Source organism: Mytilus californianus, unplaced genomic scaffold (assembly GCF_021869535.1).
Source record: "Mytilus californianus isolate M0D057914Y unplaced genomic scaffold, xbMytCali1.0.p SCAF_2, whole genome shotgun sequence".
NCBI classification, from domain to species: Eukaryota; Metazoa; Mollusca; class Bivalvia; order Mytilida; family Mytilidae; genus Mytilus; species Mytilus californianus.
The window spans coordinates 24,997,776-25,023,155 of NW_026262668.1; the positions used below are offsets into that span (position 1 = coordinate 24,997,776).

At 32.9% G+C, this 25,380-nt stretch overlaps 2 protein-coding genes across 5 annotated transcripts in view; both read left to right on the forward strand.

Moving 5' to 3' along the window:
* Positions 1-25,380, forward strand: part of LOC127729557 (tripartite motif-containing protein 5-like) — a 78,875-nt gene that overhangs the window by 2,930 nt on the left and 50,565 nt on the right. The window lies entirely within an intron of this gene.
* LOC127729556 (uncharacterized) lies at positions 18,400-23,579 on the forward strand. Of its 2 annotated transcripts, none has more exons than XM_052237377.1 (2): positions 18,400-18,505; positions 21,679-23,579. In XM_052237377.1, the coding sequence occupies exons 1-2, from the start codon at positions 18,401-18,403 to the stop codon at positions 23,365-23,367; spliced, it is 1,794 nt and encodes a 597-aa protein (XP_052093337.1). In that variant the 5' UTR covers position 18,400; the 3' UTR covers positions 23,368-23,579. The 2 variants fall into 2 exon arrangements, with proteins under 2 accessions (XP_052093337.1, XP_052093338.1); XM_052237378.1 differs by lacking the exon at positions 18,400-18,505 and adding an exon at positions 18,593-18,633.

Sequence of the window (25,380 nt, forward strand, 5' to 3'; positions counted from 1 at the left end):
GATATCAAAGGATCAAAAGATCCAATCACTGGCTGCATAATATTACCGGACTACCGAATTTTAATTGCAGACTATTGTGGACATGGCAAATTAATGGAATTCAATAACATTGGAAAACATATTCGTGACATTCCCGTCTCTGATAAAGCGCATAGTCTTACATTAGTAGACGCCGACAGTATTGCTGTTACATATGGAGAGTATTCATACCTAGAGATTATAAACACTAAGAATAATAGTAAAAGGAAGATTTTACAAACAAGTAGTAACTGCTGGGGGATATCATACCAGGACCAGAAGCTGTATGTTGTTGTATTTCAACAAGGAATAGTGGTGATGAACTTGAATGGGAAGACATTAGATACAATCGATATCGATGTTACCAATGTGTATGAAATAACTACGACCAGAGACAAGATATACTATACAGACCAGGGCAGTGGTACAGTACACTGTTGTAGTATGACAGGACAAGAAATCTGGGTATTCAAGGATAAGTCTATTTCCTTTCCGATTGGGATATCAGTGGACAATAATCAGAACGTATTTGTTGTTGGTCAAAAATCTAATAACCTGACAGTAATACAACATGACGGGAAAGACAGTACGATCTTACTTACTGATCTCGATGGACTTAAATCTCCTTGTGCATTGAATTACAACAAACAAAAGAATATAGTCTGTTTAGGATACAAGGGTAGTCTTGCATTGTACCAAGTTTCGTAAAAATAAGTGTACACAGTATAATGAAGTATTAAGTGTTTGTAGTGGATTGCCTCACATGATGTACCGAATTGATGTAACATTTTAATATTATTTTAAAAGACGAACACATCACATGGGACATATTCATTATTTTGATTATCAAATTCGAAAGAATTTCTTTTGCTTGAAATACTTACTTATCACAATAATACGCATTACAATATATAATCAAGTGCCTTTTGTTTAGTATTAATAGATATCAGTTAACGTTTATATTTATATTGAATACATTTGATAAAGGTTGGATATGTGTTTGAATAAATTGATGAAATGCACGAACACGAAAAATTATAGTTTCACTAAAAAGGGTCGAACCTATCTCTGTAGACATCTGGTCGCCATCAAACATAACATGTAGGGTAAACCTTTAAGATTTTTGTCTGTTTTTTTTTATATTGGTTTATTTTCAGTGTATGATAAATTCCATGGGAAATCAATTTGGAATCTTTGAAACAATGACATAAGTAAACCATATACAAAATTAATCAAACGCATAACATTCAGTTGGACTAGAGACAAAAACATACACCGAGCTCTAAATATTCTCAATTAAGATACAATAAGTTTAACTCAAAAGAGACGGCATATGATAAAGTACTGACATAAGATTAATACAAACAGTTATATGACTTTTGACATTAGGTTGATTTGGCTTATCTTTTTATGTCTCTTTTTGTTCATGTTGTTAATCAATTTACAAAGTATTTGTACATTCTTAGCTTTCAATTTTTTTTCCAGCGTTCCTGATGAATGTAAATCCAGTAAAGTCTCTTCGGATACACCAAACTTATAAAGCGTTATTTTTATTTTCTAACACTGGAGCGATACTGCTGATGGTCGACTGCAAGTCTCGATGGTATAATTAGCTCATATGACAATGCTTCAGCAATTGCATGGTTTATAACATATCTAGAGAAAATGGATTTTGTTTAACTCCCAATGAGACAAATATCTACACGACTCGAAAATGACTTTGATTTTAGCAACTAAATTTCTTGATTCTCCGTTGATACATTTCGAAATGATTAAATGGCGAAGTTGGGTTTGACTTTTATTTTCATGTCCATTTTGGTCATATAGCTCCCTCAATGTTCAATATAAAAGTAAATGTGGTATGAATTCCAAAGATACAACTATCCACCAGAGACTTAAGGACCAGGATGTAAACAACTAACGGTCACCGTACAGCCTCCCACAATGAGAAAAATTCATACCGTATAGTAAGGTATAGCACAATTGTCAACTATATATGCTATTATGACCATGGTATGACAAAATGTGATAAAAATTCAAAACAGAAAACGAACGGCCTGATTTATGGTAAAGGCAACAATAATGACAAGTAGGAACAATTGACAACCACTGAATTACAGGATAGTATTTAAACATCCCATGCATTAATTTTATGTATATGAGCGTTCCTGATCAAGGTGATTGAAACAAACCTTGGAATCATCAAATCAATAAGGTGTTTTTTGCCGTCTATCTAACCAGCAAGGTCTGAACCATTACACGATGGAAATAGGAAATTCCATCCAATTCAATTTTCAAATAACGTTTTTCATCACAAAAAAATAACACCTAAACTTCCGCTTTATTTTCAAAATAGGTCTGTTCCTATTGTCTCCTATAGTTACACCAAAAACATTTCACCTAAAATATTTAACTATAAACAAGCATTGCAAGAGAGGCTAAAGATACCAAATGGTTTCAGTTAGACAATTCGCTTGAGGTCAATTCAGTACTGTTCAGTAGTTTTACAGACAATTTGTCTTGATGTTGTCGCGAACAGTTAAATAACAACTACTGAAAAGTCTGAAAACTGCATGAACAGATCGGAATAACTGGATATTTGACTGAAAGACTGAAAATGACTTAATACGTAGTTGTTTGGTCTTTTAAAGTTGTTCAGATCAAAACGACCGTGTCAGATCAAACTTGGCAGATTAAGTCAACTGAATCAATCTTGTTTAGATAGAACTCAGTTTAAGTCAACTGAATCATTCTTGCTTACATTGAACTCAGTTTAAGTCAACACTTGCAATCTTTTAAAGCTATATATATACTTGGTATTTTAGTTCTGGCGTTTTCAAAAAATAAAAAGAAAGACCTTTTAAATGGGTCTACTCGCGGTAAGAACTTTTGAAAGATTGAAAACAAAGCCAAACAGACTTTTTATTTGATATGATGACAGTCGGGCTTGCTGGTGGGCGGAGGGCAGGTAGATGTGTAGGCTAGACGGGAAACCGGGTACCCGTTTTCTGTAATAAACTCCCCCCACAGCTTTTAATTTAAGAGATTTCAAACTTTTCAAAATGTATACATGTATATACAAAGAACATATACAAGAAGTGCTTATATGTAAATTTGATCAATTTTTTGGCCTCCAAATTTTGTATCAAACAGTGTCTCTAAAGACCTACTAAATATAATTTTATACGATTTCACCTCGAACCATGTTGCATCGTAGAAAAGATCCGAGAAGACTTTTTAAGGGGTCCGTGTTTCTCAATTGTCCCTAGATTTACAGTGGAGATGTCTTTTTTTTTCTTTTTTTTTGTGTATCTCTTGGTTTTGTCTTTGTCTCTTAATTTTCCTTCTTCTTGACTGACACTTCTTTTTTCGTCATTGGAAGATATCTTCCTATACATATACCTGCAAAGTTTCCAAACATTTCGTATTATATAATTTCAGTAAAGATCTTAAGATTGTTTTACCCGTTTGACCAACCTTTCAACCTTTCTTTTCTCCCTGACATATTTACGAAGGCAGGTTTTTCTTTGTGTTTTTGTCCTTACAACGTTGTCTTGAAACACATTTTGAGCTCTATTTGTTATTTCCCGTATAAAGGTTCTATGTTATATTGGACTCATTTATGCCGTTTTGACATCCTTTACATCCTAACAACATCTTATGAATATGTTTTGTATTTAATAGACAATTCCTGAAAAGTTGTGTTTATTCCGCAAACCGCTTCAAGAGAAAATGAAAGTAGGAAATTAACACCGATGACGTATGGTGACAAAAGTGCAATGATGGCAATAGCTCATATGACTTTTTCTTCTATGAAAGACAACAAACTAACGGGAAGAAAGTGAAATCGCGCTAACAATTATCAATATTGAAACAATGAAGGTGTGTAAATAAGGAAAACTCCAATACTGTTTGTTTTGTAAATTTATTGTGGATTCGCAATTATAATTGCTTTCAAGTGTCTAAATTAATTCCAATGTCTTTAAAGACTTTAGGCATTGTTTTCTGATGAACTTGTTGTAAAGCAATTTGTTCTCTCTAGCCAGATTAAAACTTGTGCGTTTTGTATGTTTCATCTTTTTCTTTAGTGGGGTGACGTCACTGATTTTTCTGAATCATTGCTGCTCATTCATTCAGTGGTAGTTTATAGATATAAGAAGATGTACGTTTGTACGACGATGTTGGTGGATGTTTCTTATCAGAGTTGTATCCGACAGAAGCATTTTCAAAGGGTACATTACATTATGAACAAAGATGCTGTCTCTCTCACGTCGATATCTTTAATTACCGACTGCATTTTTTTTGTCAGCCTCCACTCCATCTTTTTTTATCTGTTTTTAAAAATTAAATCAATTATATTATACTTTCTTAACACACTCTAACCAACTTGTTTTCAAAGTTCCTATATAAGGGTTATTTCAATTAGGGATTGGACATTAAAAATTTGTTCACTCTTTCCAATTCTCAATTTTAATATGAATTATTTTGTTTGACTGTTAATGGAACATATTAATTGATATAAGTTGAATTCATTTCCTAATACATGACATTGTAGTATACGTTTGCTTTAATATTTAGGGACAATTTCTGAAAAAGAGAAAATATGAAAAATCAAACCGGATGGGGATAGCAATTAGCAATTAATTTAGTTTGACCATATCGGTGTTTGCACAGCCAAACCCATTCCCTTTTCAAGGAAACAAATATTCAAATATTGAAATGCACCTAATTTCGTCGTCTGTGATTTTTTTCAAGCGGTGTGGCCATCAATTTGTCCAGCTATATTGACATTCGGAAATTCAGCTGCTTAAATGTGTACATTTTGTACAAATTCTGCAGATCCAAATTCAAAATCGTCACACTAACCATCATTTCGGCCATTATGTTTGTCCATGAACAGGGATTGGTCTCATATGCTTTCAAAAACATCAACTCATATTTAGCAATTGGAATTATTTTCTTATTGGCGGACAAATAGTTAAACCTTCACCAATAAACTATAAATATAAATATATAATCACACATTTGATATAATATATGAGAACCATTCATTTACATATTATCCTTAACTTCTGCAAACATTCCCTCTTCCCTTTTCCCTCACAGACACACTCACAGAAAAAAATTGTAAGAAATCAATTTGTTCCGGAAATATAAAATATTACAAAGTTATTAACATGATACATTTGAACCCTGCTGGTTAGTGTTAGTTTAATTTTTTCTAATAATCGTGGTATTGACCCCTCACACCTTTTTTTCCTGCTCGTTTAAATATTACACACAATGTCGCATACTTTTCGACAGTGCATAGAAAATAAATACACGCGGATGTTTAGCGTAAATAAAAATAATACTGTAATAGTTTTTTTGTCTCGCCGAACATAACTTTTCTTATAAAAGGGGATATGACGTGAGACAACATATTAATATGATCCTTGTAAAAACAAAACATACTTTCAAAGTGCAGTTTTTTATTCATAAAAAAATTGATAAATGGTCAATTCTTTATGATTATAAAGCAAATAACCATACTTTTTTCAGAAATAAAATATAAAATATATATGATTTCTTACTTACTACACCCTGCATGACAGATTCGAAATGCCACGTTTACAACACAAACAAATGTGTTCAATAGAGACTATATCATTGAAATGCGGGTTAAATCAATCAGATATAATCGTTATAGTGAAAATACATGCAATAAATGAGTATGACTATGAGTATACATGAAAAAAAAACACTCGTTTGCGTCTTGCATTGCCAAGCTAAAGGAACATGAGGAAGAAATGCGGATTTTTTTTTCAATTTATCAAGTGTAGAAAAATACTCGCGTGAAATTCTTCATCTGTATGATGAAAAACACGCCCATTTCCTGAATCCTGTATCCTAGTTTAGAAATACAAACATTCGTTTTCTTTTTCAATTAAGAAATGAAAATCACGCGCATGGTTTCATTGTCTATATGATGAAAAAACACGTGCGTGTTATGAATCCTTCCTTTAACAGGAAGACGCGCGTTTTCTTCATCAATCAAGTAATGATATAACAAAATTCACATCTGTCTATTTCCATTCAAATTAATTATAGAAGAACACTTCTTTGTATGTTTTTGAACTAATGTTAAGGATTCAAAACACGCCCGAGTTTTTATTATACGAAAGCGTAATTTCACGCGCGTGATCTGTTCATTGCTCCCATTAAAGAAATAACACGGGTGTCTCCTGGCCAATCAATACAGAAAAACAAGCATATACAATTTTATTGGGTTTCACAAAAAGCTCATGTTTAGCAAACATACATCACTAAAGACTATATGTATGCATGTTCAATTAGACAGAAAACAAGATCGTCAAACCAAATTATACAATATCCTATATACGGGCAAATTCTTCCATCTCGTATTTCCATCATATTTCTAAAGTACTCCGATCCATGCCAGTTTTGTTCATCAAGTACATAATGAATCATGTCGTTCTCCGCTCGTTACCCCTGTAACCCCCATCAACTTAGAGCTAAACCACAATCAGAAAGACCAAAATGTAAAAAAGAATTATTTATAACCAGAGGCGGAATATACTAAAGGAATATTCAAAACTCTTAAGTCGAAGGAAAATGATAACGCCATTGCAAAGAACGAATGTCAACCAAAAGATAACAATTAAAAAAAAAAAAAAACACTCAATAGAAAACCAAAGAGTTTTACTACTCGAACTCTAATAACAACTTAAGAAGATCTCTGGTGCTTTCTATAAATTAACTCTAACAACACCTATCAGTACCTATCAGTACAGAAATCAAGCAAAATATTTCTATATTTTTATTTCAATAAAGTCACAACAATAAATGTGACCAAATTTTACTCACATATTATAAGATCGAGGGTCGAAAGAAAACGTGAATTCTGTAACTCATTATATTGAACGAAAATAAAATATTTATGAGTGACTTTCAAAGGAAAAACTTTTTTTCACAAAAACAAAGGATAGCAATAAATGCTCTATTAATTTGCCTTTTATTATTTATGTCCAAATTCAAAAAGGATATTTTGTCGCAGAACCCAGAGTTTTTGCAAAACTGGTTTGACAATTCCTGTTTCTTAAGCTCACCCGGAATCGAACAAAAGACGATACTAGATAAAAGCAAGAGTTTACTCTAAGACTTTCATTGCTGTTGGTTTTTTTTTTCAATTTTTTTACACCTCGTTTAAAGATAAAGTTCAATGTTCATTGTTTTATCAAAGCTCAATTTGTACCCTCACTTTTTCGAGAGAAAAAAGTTCTGCGTATTTTTATGACAAATTTTATATTAGGTCTTTACGCATTGCTTTAACGATATACTTAGAAACCATATACCTGTAATAACTTGAACTTGCCACATGTGGAGCAGGATCTGCTTACCCTTTCGGAGCACCTGAGCTCGTCCACAGTTTTTGGTGGGGTTCATGTTGCCCAGTCTTAAACTTTCTATGTTGTGTTTTGTGTACTGTTGTTTGTTTTCATTTTTAGCCATGGCTTTGTCAGTTTATTTTTGACTTATGAGTTTGAAAGTCTCTTTGGTATCTTTCGCCTCTCTAGACTCATGAAGTTGAGTTAATATGCTAACACATCCACGTGGTTTCGAGAAACCGGTAAAATTTACAACTTTAAAACAATAAACCTTTTATCCTATTTCTTGTCTTGTGTGGAATGATTTTCATTTCTTTTTGTCAACATCAAGAAAGGAATGTTCTGTCCTTTGAATGGAAAATATGTATATAAGTTTACAGTCGATCATGATTATATCTTTAATCTGTCTCACGATAAACAGTTTTTATAAAACTTGCAAATGTTGCATACCAACTAGCATGTTACACTTTTCAAAATTTGATCCTGTGTTAGTAATATTCACACAGATTATAAATAAATATTGTCCTGCAAAAAAAAACACCAATCAACATTTCAAGTTTTGATCATTGTAATGTGATCAGAGTTTAAGTAAGACAAAACATAACACATTAATTAATGTAGAAACAGACTCAACCGTTCCTTGTTTTGCATTACCTGTCCAGACTTTTTCTATTTTATACGAATGAAAGAGGGTATGAGGTGTACGCCTATAAATCAATAAGGCCTAAATATTTACCAAAATTTTATTGTTCTTGGTCAAACATTACTAAATTACAGTATTTATTTAAACTAACGTCTGTTTTACTTATAAATAAATTGTGTAATTACATAAAATCTGCGTGGTCAATCAGATCACATATTGTTTCTAAATGTTATTATATTTTTTATTATGCTTTTATGTATTGGTCTCTGCTGTTTTTCATTTGTCATGTTGTAAATATGTTTTTCGATGCAATAGCATATTTACTGCTTTTAGCAATTAAGTAATCATTCATTCATTCATTCATTCATTCATTCATTCAATGAGACAGTAAACTCAACGACACAAATTAAAAAGAGATGTCTATCAAGAAATACAATATACACCAAGCTCTAAAGTATCCGAAGTCTACAGGAATTATAAATAAATTAACTGAAATAATCATTACAATTGAGAATGGAAATGGGGAATGTGTCAAAGAGACAACAACCCGACCAAAGAACAGAAAACAGCCCAAAGCCACCAATGGGTCTTCAACACAGCGAGAAAATCACGCACCCGGAGGCGGGCTTCAGCTGGCCCCTAAACAGAAATGTGTACTAGTTCAGTGAAAATGGACGTCACACTAAACAACGAAACATATAATAGAACTAAAACTTAAAAAAACATAGAAGACTAACAAAGGCCAGAGGCTCCTGACTTGGGACAGGCGCAAAAATGTGGCGGGGTTAAACATGTTTTGTAAGATCTCAACCCTCCCTTATACCTCTAGCCAATGTAGAATAAACAAACACACGGCAATACGCACAGTAAAACTCAGTTTAAAAGAAGTCCGAGTCCGAGTAGCATTTTTCATTAACGCCAAATTCTCTGAATACCAAAGAGATTAGGTTACGACACAAGTCCCCCCCTGAGGCACTATTTACTAAGTTTATTTTCCATATTCAAACTGTTTCCTACATACATAAATATATGTTCACTGTCTTTTGCTTGTCCCTTTTTAGCCCTTCCTTGTCTGATCTTTAAAAAAAAAGATTCGGTATTCATCATCCAAACTAGACCTTTTTTATTTTTTTAAATTACCCTTTTAAATGTTATTTTCATTATTCAGGTCGATTCAGTTTTCTCTTATCTGCATATCGCCTTTCTCCCTGTAAGAATTCTTTGATTCATTTATCTTAAAAAAACTAACTAACTAACTAAATTATTTATTATGGTGACATGTGTTTTTGACAAATAGTATTTAATACAGTGAAATATAAAAACAATAATTAGAACACCCGACCCTTTGGGTCTATAAGTCACTTTAAATATTAATGTCAATGGTACGACGAACAAAATAAATCAATTTTATCGACAATTTTCATATAAAAAGTTTTTTCTCTTACTGAAAGCTTGCAATAGATATTTAGCAGTTTTTCTCGGATGTTGACATACATTTTTGTAGTAAATATTTAAACTGTTCATCTTTTGATAGAATATATAAATTTTCAATTTGTGAGAAATGTTGAACTCGTAGATTGTTGTAAAAACTACATTTTATGAGGAAATGGAATTCGTTTTCCACACAGTTATCATCACACATTTTACACAATCGGTCATCTAATGCTTCATCTACAAAACGACCAGTTTCTAACCTGAGTGGAAGAATGCCACACCTGAGCTGCGTTAAGATTAAGTTCTATGTAATGTTCACAGCTGTATTCAGTTTTTATGCATCTGTATGTTCGAAGTTTCGGAAAGTTCGCTAAACCTTTCTCCCAATCTGCGGAGCATTTATCTTTTAGTACTGTTTTGCACACAAGTAAATCACATGTGTTTTTTGTAATAAAGTTGTTCTCAAATCCTGTATATGACATTGTTTTTAACTTCAGATGACCAATTGTTCGTACACCTTTCGTAGTACCAAGTAAAGACGCGTTCACATACACGAGTTCCGTCCATAGATACAAGTTTGTTCCAATATCTTATAATATTACATCATTGTCGTTCCTTTGCGTGCACTTAACCAACTTCACAATTTATTGACAATGTCGGTGCAAATTTATGGACGCCAAGAAAATAACGAATTGCTTTGTTCTGAATTTGATTCAAGCAAGCGAAGTCTTTGAATCCCCAGATCGAAGAGCTATAGTCTAGGACTGGCACTACACACGATGTAAAAAGTTTCTCAAAAGTTTTCATTCCGAAGTCTTTTAAATGATAAATCTTGGAGATGACCCCTCCTAGAGCTCTACCTCCAGCTTCCGATAGTCTATTTGCATTATCCTTAAAGTCCTTAAGGTCGTGAAAAGTTACCCCGATGTATTTATATGTGTCAGTAATTTGAAGAAGATTGCCACCGATTTTGTACTGGAATTCACTTCGTTTAGAACGGTACGGACGAAAATGCACAAATTTTGATTTCTCTGTATTTATCAAAACACACCATCGTTGCACCACTCATGGACTTTATTAAGCATATATTGTATGTCAGTTTCCGATGATGCCAATATTACATTATCGTCCGCATATAAAAGTAACGAAAGTGAAGAGTCACCAATATTTACACCAAGTCCGAGACTGTCCACTTCCTGTACCAGGTCGTTGATAAAAATTGAAAATGACGTCGGAGATAAATTATACCCTTGTTTAACCCCAGAACTGCATACAAACCACTGTTAAAGTCTGTTGTTCACACGAACACAAGTACTTAGATAAATGTTTTTAATTGAGTTGTACATTTTTCCATCAATGTTATTTAACAGAAGCTTGTATGGCAACAAATCTCGGTCAACAAAATCGAACGCTTTCCGTTTATGACATTTCTTTTTCACCTCGATTCTTTTTTTTCCGTTTGTTTTCATCACATTATAACTTATCTTTTTAAATAAAAACATGTCATTCAAATGTATGAATTTATTGATTGGTTTCAATTGGTTGTCCTCTGGTTTTGTAGGTTACATATTTTGTCGGATACTTGATGACGGATGGCGCTTGACGTCTTGAGCCGAACAGTTTTATCATTTTATCTTTTTACTTGATTCAATTTCTGTGTTCTGGTTCATATTCTTGACGCCAGTCTTTGGTTCTTTCTATTGGAATTACGGAAAACAAAAAACGAAATTCAAAAATGGAAAAATACTCAATACCAAACTCGTTCAAAGGGTATTTACATGTCTCAATCTTCTACATTTTTTTTATAATAAAATTCGTGATTACCCTTCTATCGATAAGTGTCATGCCAAAAATGACTTACATGTCCCCGTCTTTCCACCAACAATACGGTTAGATCCACGTTTAATGGTTGCACATTTTCCTCAAATTTTGAAACTGGTATCGCTTGAAAAACTAACAGTATTATATATTTACTCACATGAAACAAACCGGGATGCGGTATTCAGTACGTAGGTGAAACTGGACGATATTTATCTAAACGCACGCAAGAACATCTTTATCGTGTTAAAAGACCCCATAAATTTAATAGAATCATTTATCAACACCTTACGAAGCACAACCATTTTTTTAAGTATTTAACAGTTCAACCTTTAGAAGTAGTAAATAAGCAACCTGGGGAATCTCATTAACAATTTGTACGATCACGGAAAATAATTGAATTAAATTGGATTAATAAATTACAGACAGTCTATCCTCTCGGTCTTAATGATAATATCATGGGAATTGGTAATGTATCAAGAACCGATTCTGTTAACATTTTTTATATAGTTTCTAAAACTATTAGTAAAAACCGTTCTCAAGGACGTAAAATAAATCACAATCAGAGGAAATTTCGTACTAACAATACAAATATTTCGGACCTAATTACTATTTCAGAAAACAACGGCAGACATTAGCTGTTAACCAAGCTCTGTTCTTTACCTGTTAATAAATTACATCTAATTTTGGAGGATTGCAACATAATTCCATATTGCAGTCCCAAGTATGAAATCGTCTAAATTGTAATTGCATATTGTTATTCTAAACTGTTTCCCAAAATTGATCGCCCTGAAGACCACAAAAAAATTTCATTAAAATCAAATATGTCAATTAAGGTTTTGATTTTGTAAATATTGCCGGTATTTTTAATGATCATTCCGTAAAAGAACAAACTCCTGGTCATTTTGATAATACTGAGCTCCCTCTAATTTGATATGTTCATAAAAAAATCTGCCCGAAAATCTGTGTTTAATTATAGCGAGGTGTGTAAAGATGTTAATATCAGTGACAATACACCTACGTCATGAAATTGCAGTAATTCAAAATACATTTATGGACCCAGTTCCCATGTTACAGGAGACCTTAACATCGTCCAGGACCGATAGTTGAAATTTTTCCATAGTAAAGGACCTAAATAACGTCCCCCATCAATTTTCAATTGGAATGAGTGTCGTAACATCGTCCACGACTCACTCCGTACTTACTGCACGAAATGGATAAAACGAGAAAAAGCTGACAAAAAATTCTTTATTTAATTCAGTAATGAGCATAGTTGTTATTCGTATTAAACATTTTAAAGAACATTTTACTCCTAACAACAACCATAATAGCCCTAGTTCTCGTATCAAACATAAGCTAAAAGAACTCGCCAAGGAATTTGTTTTTGTCCCGGCTAATAAGGCTGCCAAAAATATCATTATTGCTTGAATTAAATTTTACATTGAGGTTCTACAAAAGGAAATCACGAATTCACCAACATTTAAACCATTCTCGGAAAATGACATCTATAACAAACATCAACTTTTAGCTACCTCTTTACAAGACAAATACAATGAAAGTTCCAACTATGTACTGGCTTCCGAAGCTGCACAAAACACCTTACAAATATAGATTTATTTCGTCTTCAAGCCATTGTTCCACTACTAAACTGTCTATTCTACTTACTAGTACACTTGGTACAATCAAAAACCTGGTAATAAATTGTTCAAATAAGGCCTTTGAATATAGTGGAATTAATTACTTTTGGAGTGTAAAAAGTTCGTTGGAAGTACTTGATAAATTGCATGCTTATTTTGGTGATTTCGAATTTGTTCAAAGTTTTGATTTTTCTACCCTATATACCACTTTGCCTCATAATCTCATTAAGAAAAAATTCACACATCTAATTAAATGGGCATTTAAAAAGTCAGAATGCGAATATATATGTTCAAACTCTTTTAGGTAATTTTTTAGTAACAACAAACAAAAGAACTATTTCAATTGGACCTGCTTTGATACGATAACTGCACTTGAATTTTTGCTAGAACATATGTTTGTTCGCTATGGAGATTCCGTATATCGTCAAGTTATCGGAATTCCAATGGGGACTAACTGTGCATCACTTGTTGCGGACCTGTTTCTGTATTGTTCTGAGTTACAATTTTTGACTTAAATCAGCAAAGACCCATCGAAACAACATCTGATACAAAAATTTAATAACACTTTTAGATATTTGGATGATATATTGGCTCTCAATAATGACGACTTCAGTATGTACAGTAAAGTGATTTATCCTGCTGAGCTGACTTTAGATAAAGCTTATACTAATCCCTTTCCTGGATCTTGATATCTATAACTTTAACGGGAAGCTTAATACCAAAATTTACGATAAAGGAGATGATTTTCCATTTTCTATTGTTAATTATCCATTTTTAGATGTGACGTTCCCTTGTCACCATCTTATGGTGTTTATATATCTCAAATTGTTCGATTCGCTCGTGTATGTAACAACGTATTTGATTTTAACGAAAGAAATCTCTGTATTACTGAAAAATTATTACAACAGGGTTTTTGATATCACAAACTAGTCAAAACATATACTAAGTTTTATCATCGGTACAAGGACATCATTCGTAAATATAAATCAACATGCAGACATCTTATACGTTCAGGTATGTCACATCCAATCTTTTATGGTAATATTCTATACAAAGCACTAAAGTGTCGTCATTCACCACATAAGCTAACCAAACCTTTAAATAGACTTATTCAGAAGGGATATAGCTACGATACTGTTGTCAGGTCATTAACGATGGCATATTTTGGAATTAATATTGATTCACTCATAGGGTCTTTGTATCGAAAATAAACACATTTATTCTAAAACCAGTTGTTGGCATGATACGGATTATGTTCTTCTCAAATATTTTATGATGGTATGATACTAAACCCTTAACGGGAGGGATTGTGCTTTATTTTCATATGATGAAGACATAATCTTTCAATCAGTTTAATTGAGGTCTGGAGCTGGCATATCAGTAACTGATAGTAGTCCTTTGTTAATTTATGTATCATTGTCATTTTGCTTAGTTTCTTCTTTTACCTATTCTGACATCGGACTCGGACATCTTTTAAACTGAGTTTTACTTTGCGTATTGCTGTGTGTTTGTTTATTCTACATTGGCTAGAGGTATAGGGGGAGGGTGAAGATCTCATAAAACATGTTTAACCCCACCGCATTTTTGCGCCTGTCCCAAGTCAGGAGCCTCTGGCCTTTGTTAGTCTTGTATGTGTTTTTAATTTTAGTTCATTTATATGTTTCGGAGTTTAGTGTGACGTCCATTTTCACTAAACTAGTACACATTTTGTTTAGGGGCCAGCTAAAGCCCGCCTCCAGTTGCGGGATTTTCTCGCTGTGTTGAAGACCCATTAGTGGCCTTGTGCTGTTTTCTGCATGCTCTTTGGTAGGGTTGTTTTCTCTTTGACACATTCCCCATATTCATTCTCAATTTTATTCAATATCATATCAGTTCAGTAATCAAAACCAAATTATGTACCAGCTGTATTCCAAATCCGTACAATGATCGATTCCAGAACTATTCTACTACATTTTTGTAAAGTAGTCTGCGGATCAGAGCTAGAACTGCGGGGAAATTTGACTGTATCCAACACGTCTCTGCAACAAACACGATGTATTGTCATGATGAAAAAAAAAACAAATACATGTAACAATAAATAAAATAAAACCGGAAAAGTGAATTTCAACCAAAAAAGATTTAGACCGGCATCCCAAAGACATACAGATTGCCACGAAAATACAAAAGCAAACACATTCGTCCGTTTTATTCATATTTCTTTAATTAATGTACATGTACATGCACCTTTTTAATCTTATAATGTTTTTATATTTTATCTTTAATTTTCAGTTTTTTTTGTGTTTATATTTGCATTGCCATCAATAGAGATTGTTTTTTTTTATGTGAAAGTTGTCAAAAACAATCCGTTTAAACAAGGACTTCAAACTAAAACATGACCACCAAGCTTAAGCACTCTAGAAAATCGTGCTGTTGATATAACAGAAAAAAAGTCCACAACAATTTTTTTTACTGCAAATTTAACTGTGTTTCCTCTATTTCTTGTTCTGAAAATGGTTTTGATTTCAAAATTTCACTTTTGGCCCTGATTAAGAGAATTTTACATGTTTCGATGGTTTAAACATTTGGATTGTCTTAGGGTTGAAACAAAAGATCATTACCAATCTGCCACTTAATAATACCTTTTCAATTATTTTAATAAAAATTCATAAGGGGATATGCGGAACCCTGTGTCTCGCCTGCGATTGCTGCTGTCAATGTTAAGTGTAATCTTCTAATTTTGACTTAAAAAGTGAGTCCATTTATCAGTAAAATACAGAATTAAATTGATTTTTCATCTTTTGTGTTTTAACGCCACTTTTAAGCACCGCTTTTGGGCTATTTCGTGGCGGCCAGTTGTTATTGCTGGAGGAAGCCGGAGTGCCCGGAGAACACTACCGACCTTCGATAGGAAAAAATACAGAATTAAAAAAAAAAAAAAAAAAAAAAAAAATCAAATTTTTCTTTAGATACTATTTTTTAGTCTTGAAGATGAGCTTCTGTACAAGTTTCATAACAATCCACAATCCATGAAGGTTTACAAATTTATCTTGTCTTTAAATGTTTACTGTAAAAAATGAAGTCCATTTATCAGAAAAAATACTAAAATTGAAAAATATATATTTTCGAAGGTTTGCTTCAGACATTATCTCTTAATCATTAAAAAGCTACTGTCAAAGTTTCATAAAAATCTATGAAGGTTTGGGAAAGAAATTGATGTGTAACAAACTTTAACCCAAGACGGTATCTACTTGTTAACTGTAAAAAAACTAAGTCCATTTATCAGTAAAATACGGAAAAATGAAAATAAATATTTCAAAAATTTTGCTCTGGATACTATATGTTGGTCATTAACAAGCTTCTGTCCAAATTTCATAAAGGAGAAGGTCCGGTAAGAGCTTATTTTGGCCTACAATTGGAAGTACGTCTGATGAAAGATTTTTGACATTTTTGTGTCTTCTTCAGTCGATTCAATTAGTTTATGTAAATGGTTTGAACTGATTTGGTCATTAAAGACGCCTAAATTCAAGCTTGAATATGAAAAATCTATCAAATGTGCCACAAAATGTCACTTTTTAGATGTTTTTGTCAAAAATGAAAGTGGCCGCATTCGTGTTCAGTCTCAACCTTAATATATGTTATGTATCATCATCAAATACAACATGTATTTAAATATTAGGACTGAACACAAATGCGGCCACTTCCATTTTAGACAAAAACCGTCTAAAAATTAGCACAAATGCTAAATTTGTGAAGATTTCAGTAATTGTGCATGAATTAATGATGCTAGTACCTTATGCATGTGCATTGTATTGTCAAAAACAGCCCATATTTATGTAAAAAAGTATTCAACTTTCCAAAAAATAGCTAAAAGTTTACATTTTAAACAAATTTTTGAAATGCTATATTTTGGGGCCAAAAATGGGTCTTACCGGGCCTTCTCCTTTCCATGAAGCTTTGACAGAGTTATTGATAACTGAAAAACTTTAACTTCAGATCGAGCCTTAGTGTTAACTGTAAAAAAAACTAAGTCCATTTATCAGTAAAATACGGAAAGATGAAAATAAATATTTGCAAAATTTTGCTCTGGATACTGTCTTCTGGTCATAAACAAGCTTCTGTCCAAATTTTATAAAATTGCATGAAGGTTTGACAAAGTTATTGATGACTGAAAAACTTTAACCTCATACAAAATCTGAAGTTACCTGTAAAATAAACTAAGTCCATTTAATAGTAAAATACGGTAAAATGAAAATAAATATATTCAAAATTTTGCCCTGGATACTGTATTTTGGTCATAAACAAACTTCTGTCCCAATGTCATAAAATTCCATGTATTTTTGTCAAAGTTATTGATGTCCAAAAAAACTTTAACCACAGACTGAACCTAAATGTTGATGTCGCCGACGCCGACGCCGCAGCTGCCGACGACGGAATCTAGGATCGCTTTGTCTCGCTTTCGCTAAATAAATTTCGTAAGCTCGACAAACATGAAATGGCGGGTGGTACTAGAAAAACAGAAACTGTTGTTATTTCCGGAGACCCTGAGTCAAACCCTTGTGTTGGTTCTGGTTTGGGTTACCCGAATTTTGTTTTCTGGACTCTTGTTTTGTCTATTAGCCATAGTGCTTTCTGTTTTTTTTCCCCAGATAATATAAATAAGAAGATTTGGTATGAGTGCCAATGAGACAACTCTCCATCCAAGTCACAATGTATTAAAAGTTAACAATGTTTGTTTGTCCCCTTGGTTAATTCTAATTTGTTTCAGAACATCCATAAGTTTTCTTCAAGTGAACTGTCTATTTATCTATGATCTCAAATCCCTACTTTACCTTTTTATCTCCTAAGTTGCTTTTTTTTTCTATATTGTTTGATTATGTACTTATTGTAAGTAGTCGTATTTTTACCAAAGATATTCTTTGATACGGTTATTTTTTTATAGTATTGTTTTACATAGTTCTTCTTTTTTTCTTTTTGATTAAATATCATTTTAATTGATTTTTCTTTTCTTTATTGTTTCGTTAATTTGTTAAGTTCTGCTTATAGTTATAGTTAATATTTTGCTAAACTGTTTAGTTTAATTGTGCGTTCGTTTTGTGTTTGTTTATAATCCATTGATCGAAATTTATGTGGTTTTCAGAGCAAAAAATAAGTCTAACCCCGTCACGTGTTAATCGACCTTTCCCCAGTCAGAAACTACGGCAGTTGCTATCTTTATGGTAAACTGTAGTGTAACAGAATTCTTCCTTGAAATATGATCATTCAGGGATTTGATGTTAAGTATATCGATCCACCTCTGTATGTTTCAGTGTTCAATACTTTCACTGTGGGATATAACTTTATGAAATCTACGTTAAAGAACGATCGATGTAATATATGGTCAGAGCGCCTAACTGAAAAATATGACAAACGTTATTTTTCATTATTTTCAAATTTACCCGCTTCTTTCACATTTTAAATGTATAAACAAACAGGTCATGTGAGTTATGTGGCTTGTTCCTGTTGACGCACACAACGTCAGACTTACGATAGAAACGAAAGTTGGAAAAGACAATCGTCAGTTTTACCGTTGTTGTTGTTTATATTCACGGGTAAATAATAATTATAATTTATCTGCAAACTTTGGTAAATAAAGACTTAAATGAACAAAGTGAAATCTTAAATGTAACAATTTAAGCTTCCTTGTTGATTTTCCAGTTCCTTAACAAGATCGGCCAAGGTAACGTTGTCCCTTCCATGTTTCCGTCTTGGTACTTAAACGGTTATAATTTGACGTGCCGAATTGAATTTGGTATTTGATGATAATTATGTTAAAACCATTTCTCAAAGCTGATAAAACTACCATTTGCACACTGCAAATAGCAACATAGTTAAAAATATTTTCAAAACAAAAACCAATCGAACTGTTATAATATTAATAGAGATCGGTGTTTTAGTCACTTGCTTGATAACAATAAAGTTTGAGCAGCACAAACCATACACAAGCTGGAAGAGGCGATGGTAAGCGGTAAGCTCATGTGCTCATAAATTGTAAACAGTAATTACTCCATTATTGGCACCCTAAGGTAAACTGGTGATTATAAGTCGCTTGCAGGTGTGTCATAATCGAAGAATAGAGAACATCACTGTGCTTGAGTTCGACATACTGCTATAATTTATATTAGTGAGTTTGACATCCGTTTAATTTAGCTACTTATTTCCTTCTCGTGTGTGAAAACGTTTTATATTTTTTGGGTTGTTTTTCCTTACGTCAAATAACATTTACTTTGGCATGTAACGTGTAAAAAACCAAACTTACAACCGTTTGCATCGTAATGGAACGATGCCTGATACGTTTGTGTCATAGCCAGTTCAGTTGGGCAATTATTACTTGATTTTTAAAGCAATTGCTTCTATGCTATGGTGAATCTGCCATTTTTGTGAAGTAGATTCATGCGGCGGGATACTTAACTGGTCGAAGTACAACATTTAGATTCTTCTTTTGCACGATAAATTTCCTATGTTTTCATGATTACTAAGTAATCGATTTAGAAAAAGGTCAGTTAAAGACTATGTTGAACCATATAGGTTTCAAAACATTAATTCATAGATGTAGTTTGCATTTTTCATGTTTCCGATTGACATAGATGAATATAGGTAGAAATCCGTGTGACAAAGTGCGTTTTGTCAGAGCACACTACTCTTTAAATGCAAGTTATGTGAATTAAAAAATAAAAAACTTAGCCAATTGAATTTTTAAACTGTTTGTATGATATTTCAAAGGAACAATCAAAGGATTCGAAGTATTCTTTTTCACTTCAAGTACTGGTAACTCGGGCGTATATCAAAAGATTCTGATTTTCGGCAAAATAATGCTTCACTTCATTAAAACGTTATTATGACAGCCTTTTATTAACGTTTGATCCATTTATTGAATTATAAACCTTTTCAACTCGGTCATCAAAGATTGTTTATTATTGTTAATTTTCCTATGTCCGCCATTGAAATATTTATACGAACCACGGATCGGAGGCGGATGCCGGACCAAACAATGACCAAAATACGCATTTTTACGATATTAACCATAGAAAAATGCATGGCGCAGATGATCGGAGAATAACGAACCCAAAGTGAATAATACGCATTTAGCGCCGATTAATAGACACTCGGTTAGATCCCCTTAGTTACAAGTATATTCTAATGCCACATATTTTTTTTTCAATTCATTGATTTTATTTGCTTAAAATTTGTTAAATTTATACATTTTGCAATTAAAAACAATGAATACCATAACCAGAATAATTTTCTTGATTTTAGTAATTGATAAATGATAATTCGTTTTCTTTTCCTTTTTTTTCCTCTACATGTTGAATTGCAACAGTACTAGATATTTAGTTGGTACATTTTTTGGTAGTTTCTGACAAGTGAAAACATTTGCTTGCATGCAACTATAAATGTCAATTTAGAACATAAACTGAGACAAATGTACTGCAATGGTTTTTCTCAGACATGAAATAAAATTGAATTTAAACAATATAAAAAAGAATTTAAAAAATACAAATGGTAATATATAAACCAAACATTAGAGCAGAATGACCGAACAAGCATTTCTCTTTAAACTTAAAAGTCTCACTACTTCTGTCTATCAATTTTAAAAAGAAAAGTCACTTCACCTTATGACACTGAGGTAGTCAAAATCAATTGTCAAAAGTGTTTTCTGTATTTGATCAATATAGTGTACTGTCCGTTGTACTTGGTGAAATTCTTTTATGTAAGAATGAAAACTAGTATAAATCACAAAAAACATTTCCTTGGCGGCAATTACTTTGTAGCGCTCACGCGCTCTGATTTTAAAAGTATTAACCTTTGTAAACAATATAATCGGAGGAAAAGGTGAAATATTATCAAAACAATTTTGCTCTATATTTGCATCCACAAACATGGTTAAAAAGAGGTGAGGGTAAACGTCAATGTCAATGTAAGCAACTTAACAACACAAAAAGCGAACAAATCTAGAGATCAACATAGCTCTTAAAAATGATAATCGTCTACACAACATGTCAAGCTTGAAATCCACACAAGTAAAGACAAACTATGAATCAATTAAACACAAAACAAAGAAAAAAGATTAAAAAACATGCACATTTCTTAACACCGGTATTTTTGGACTAAATCCCCAAATTGATTATTCCTAATTAGGTTTTTTATATCATGTTTGACCTCAAGTGGAAGCAAATTGCATTTAAAATTTGTTTGATATGAATAAAAGCAGATATAGGATGTCCGTCAATGACCTAGAGACGGCAACGACACACACAAAACAAGGAGACATCTAATGTAAGTTTCAAGCAGTGTTTATCAAATGTGAAGTCACTAGATGGATTTGGATTTTACTTTTAGGTCAGATTGCTCTTCACGTGTTTTTGTACTTATATATACTTGGCTTTCAAATATTTGGAAAATCGCTTCGGACACATACTATTTATTAAGTGTTATTTTCATTTTTTTTTCTACAAAAACTGCTACCTTTAACAACACATCATTTATAAAATCCGTCATAAAATGCATTCGACCCCGATGCCGGTTATTTGGCAAGGAATGCCAGTTTCTCTCAGGGCACTCTGGATTCCTCCACCAATAAAATCTGGCCATCACAATATAGACAACATGTAGTGTCGATAGTGGCGTTAAACAGCAACATCAAACAAACAATCAATTAAAATCAAATTTAACCTCAATGAATTCTAGATCTTCTAATTTGCTAAAATATTATATATTTGAACAGGCACGAAATATGGCCACAAAACTGACCATATCCTGTGGTCCGTGTGGATACGATGACGTCACGAAAAACGCAAAGAAATGGTGTACCGATTGTGAAGAGGGATTTTGTGGAGAATGTGAAAAATACCACAAATCTATGAAAGTTTTGAGAGATCATAAGATGATTTCTATTGAGGACTATCGTCAAATACAAGACATTTCCGTAAATATGAACTGTGAGATGCATGGTAAAAAGCTAGATTTATACTGTAAGAAGCACGATATTGCAGTATGTGTAGTCTGTATTCCTTCGGAACATAAAGCATGTTCCTCTTCTGATGTCATCTCCATTGATGAAGCATCAAAAAACGCTAAACAATCAAGTGCACTCTTAGACTTAGAAGGAACTATATCAACAACTATAGAAAACGTGAAACACTGTATCAAAGACCGAGAAATAGCTTTGGCAAATGTGGACCAAGATGAACAAACAATACGTAAAACGATTACAGACACACGGAAGAATCTCAATGAATACTTGGATAAACTCGAGAGAAAACTGCTGCTAGATTTGAAATCCAAACATGAAAACTGTAAATCTAAAATGATGAAAATTCTTAATCAATTGAAGCAAATGGAGAAAGAGGTAGAAAAACTGAAAGACCAGACACTTCAAATGAAACGTTTTGCATCTGACTTACAAGTGTTTCTTGGAACTCGACAATTATACCAGTCAGTTAGTAGACAGGTTGAATGGCTCAAAGAAGAAATAAGAGTTTGTTCGAAAAGCAAAATTGAAATAGAGATACATCACATGATCTGTTCCTTGATGAAGGAGGTAAAACAGTATGGAGAAATCAAAGTTATTGAAACCATTACAAATCTACAACTTAAAGATGCAAAGATAGACCAGGCTCAGATACAGATACATGGATTTTCCCAAAATATTCATAATGTCGATATGCAGCTGAAACAGAAGTTTGATATCAAAGGATCAGAAAAACCAATAACTGGCTGCATTGTATTACCGGACGACCGAATTATAATTGCAGACTATAATGGATGTGGAAAATTAATGGAATACAATAACAATGGAAAACATATTCGTGACATTCCTGTCTCTGATAAACCGCATAGTCTTACAATAGTAGATACCGACTGTATAGCTGTTACATATGGATCATCTGAATACCTGGAGATTATAAACACTAAGAATTATAGTGAAAGGAAGAAGGTGAAATGTAAAAAATACTGCTGGGGAATATCTTACCAGGATCAGAAGCTGTATGTTGTTGTATTACAACAAGGCATAGTGGTGATGGACTTAAATGGGAAGACATTAGATACAATCGAAATCGATGTTCCAATTGTGTATAATATAACAACGACCAGAGACAATATATACTATACAGACCTGGGAAATAATACAGTACATTGCTGTAGTATGACAGGACAAGACATCTTGGTATTCAAGGATCAGTCTATTTCAAATCCGAGAGGTATATCAGTGGATCATAATCAGAACGTATTTGTTGTTGGTCAAACCTCTAACAACTTGACAGTAATACAACATGACGGTAAAGACAGTAAGGTCATACTTACTGATCGTGATGGACTTCAATCTCCGTCTGCAGTGCATTACAACAAGGAAAAGAAGATTTTCTGTTTAGGCTTCAAGGGAGGAAGCGTTGCATTGTACCAACTATCGTAAAAATAAATCTGCAAAGTAGAATATAGTACTTTCCGTTTGTAATGGATTGCCTGACATTAAAATTATGTTACATCTTAACATTAGCTAAAAGGACGAATACATAACATAGGACAAAGTCATTGATTTGATTATTAAATTCGAAAGAGTTGTAAATATGCTTGAAATATTTATCTGTCACATTATGTTCATACGCATTACAATATTAATGTATGTGTCATTTGTTTGTATTACATAGGAAAAATTGCACCATATGTTTTCATATGTTTAACATATGTTTTTCATATGTTTGAAAACATATGTAAACATATGTTTAGGCCCGACATGAAAACATATGTTGCAATTTTTCCTGTATACTTTAGATCCATTGACCTCTCTGGTTTAACTGAATGCATTTTGATACATATGATACAAAATAGACAAAATGATTAATAAAAAACATATATGAATATTGACCTTTGGTGGATATGGCTATTCTTTTTAGGTCTATTTTGTTGATGTTGTTAATCAAGTTACTGGTCAAGGCAAATCCAGAAAAGTCACTTCGGATACACAAAATTTATAAAGTGATTATTTCCTTTACCAGCACTGGGTCGATACTGACTGCTGGTCAACTGCTAGTCTAGAGGGTATCATCAACTCATTGGTCAGTGCTTCGGTAATTGCATTGTTTATTACATATATATGGAAAAAGAGGGTGTGGTTTAAATCCCAATTAGATAATATCCACCAAAACGACGTTGATGTAAGCAGCTACATTTTTTAAATAAATTCTCCGTTGATTAATTTAGAAATAATGAAAAAAAAAATCTAAATCCATCAGGCAAAGTTGACCCAAGTTGGATTTTGCTTTTCTTTCTATGTCCCGTATGGTAATATAGCTCACTAAATATTCAATATAAAAGTAAGAAGATGTGGTATGATTTCTAAAGAAACAACTATCCACCAGAGACTAAAGGACCAGGATGTAAACAACAAACGGTCACCGACAATAAGCAAAACACATTCTATGTAGTTAGCTATAACCATAGCTGTCAACTATATATGCTACAATGACCATGGAAAAATCAAAACAGAAAACAAACGGCCTTATTTATTGTGAAGGCAAAAATAATGACAAACAGGAACAATTGACAACCACTGAATTACAGGATAGTAATTAAACATCCCCTGCTTTTACTTTTTGTTGTTCCTGATCCAGGTATATGTCAAAACTTTGGAAGCATCAAATCAATAAGGTATTATTTTCCGTTTATCTAAAACCAGTAATATCAAAACCATTACCCAATGAAAATATAGGAAATTCCTTCCAACTCAGTTTTTAAATAACGGATTCGATGCTATCAACATCACAACGAAGTAACATCTTTTTCAAAATCAATCTGTTCGTATTGTCTACTTTAGTTACACCAAAAGCAATTCGCCTAAAATGTTTGACTATCAACAAGTATTGCAATAGAGGCGAAAGATACAAAAGAAACATTCAAGATATTGATTTAGAAGAATACTTGAAAAACCCTCTGACATGTGGCTTTTCCAAATCTCCATATATTTAGCTCACCGGGGCCCAAAGGGTCCCGTGTGAGCTGATGCCATCACTTGGCGTCCGTCGTCGTCCGTCGTCGTCGTCTGTCGTCGTCTGTCGTCGTAAACTATTTCAAAAATCTTCTCCTCTGAAACTACTAGGCCAAATACCTTCAAACTTTAACTGAATGTTCCTTAGGGTATATAGTTAATTAATTGTATCCGAACTTTTGATCCATCGACAAACATGGCCACCATGGCTAAAAATAGAACATAGGGGTCAAATGCAGTTTTTGGCTTATATCTTAAAAACTAAAGCTTTTAGAGCAAATCTGACTTGGGTAATTTTGTTCAATTGGTCAAGATCTATCAGCCCTGAAATTTTCAGACGAATCGAACAACCCATTGTTGGGTTGCTGCCACTAAATTGGTAGTTTTAAGGAAATTTTGCAATTTTTTGTTATCTTGAATATTGATATAGATAGATATAAA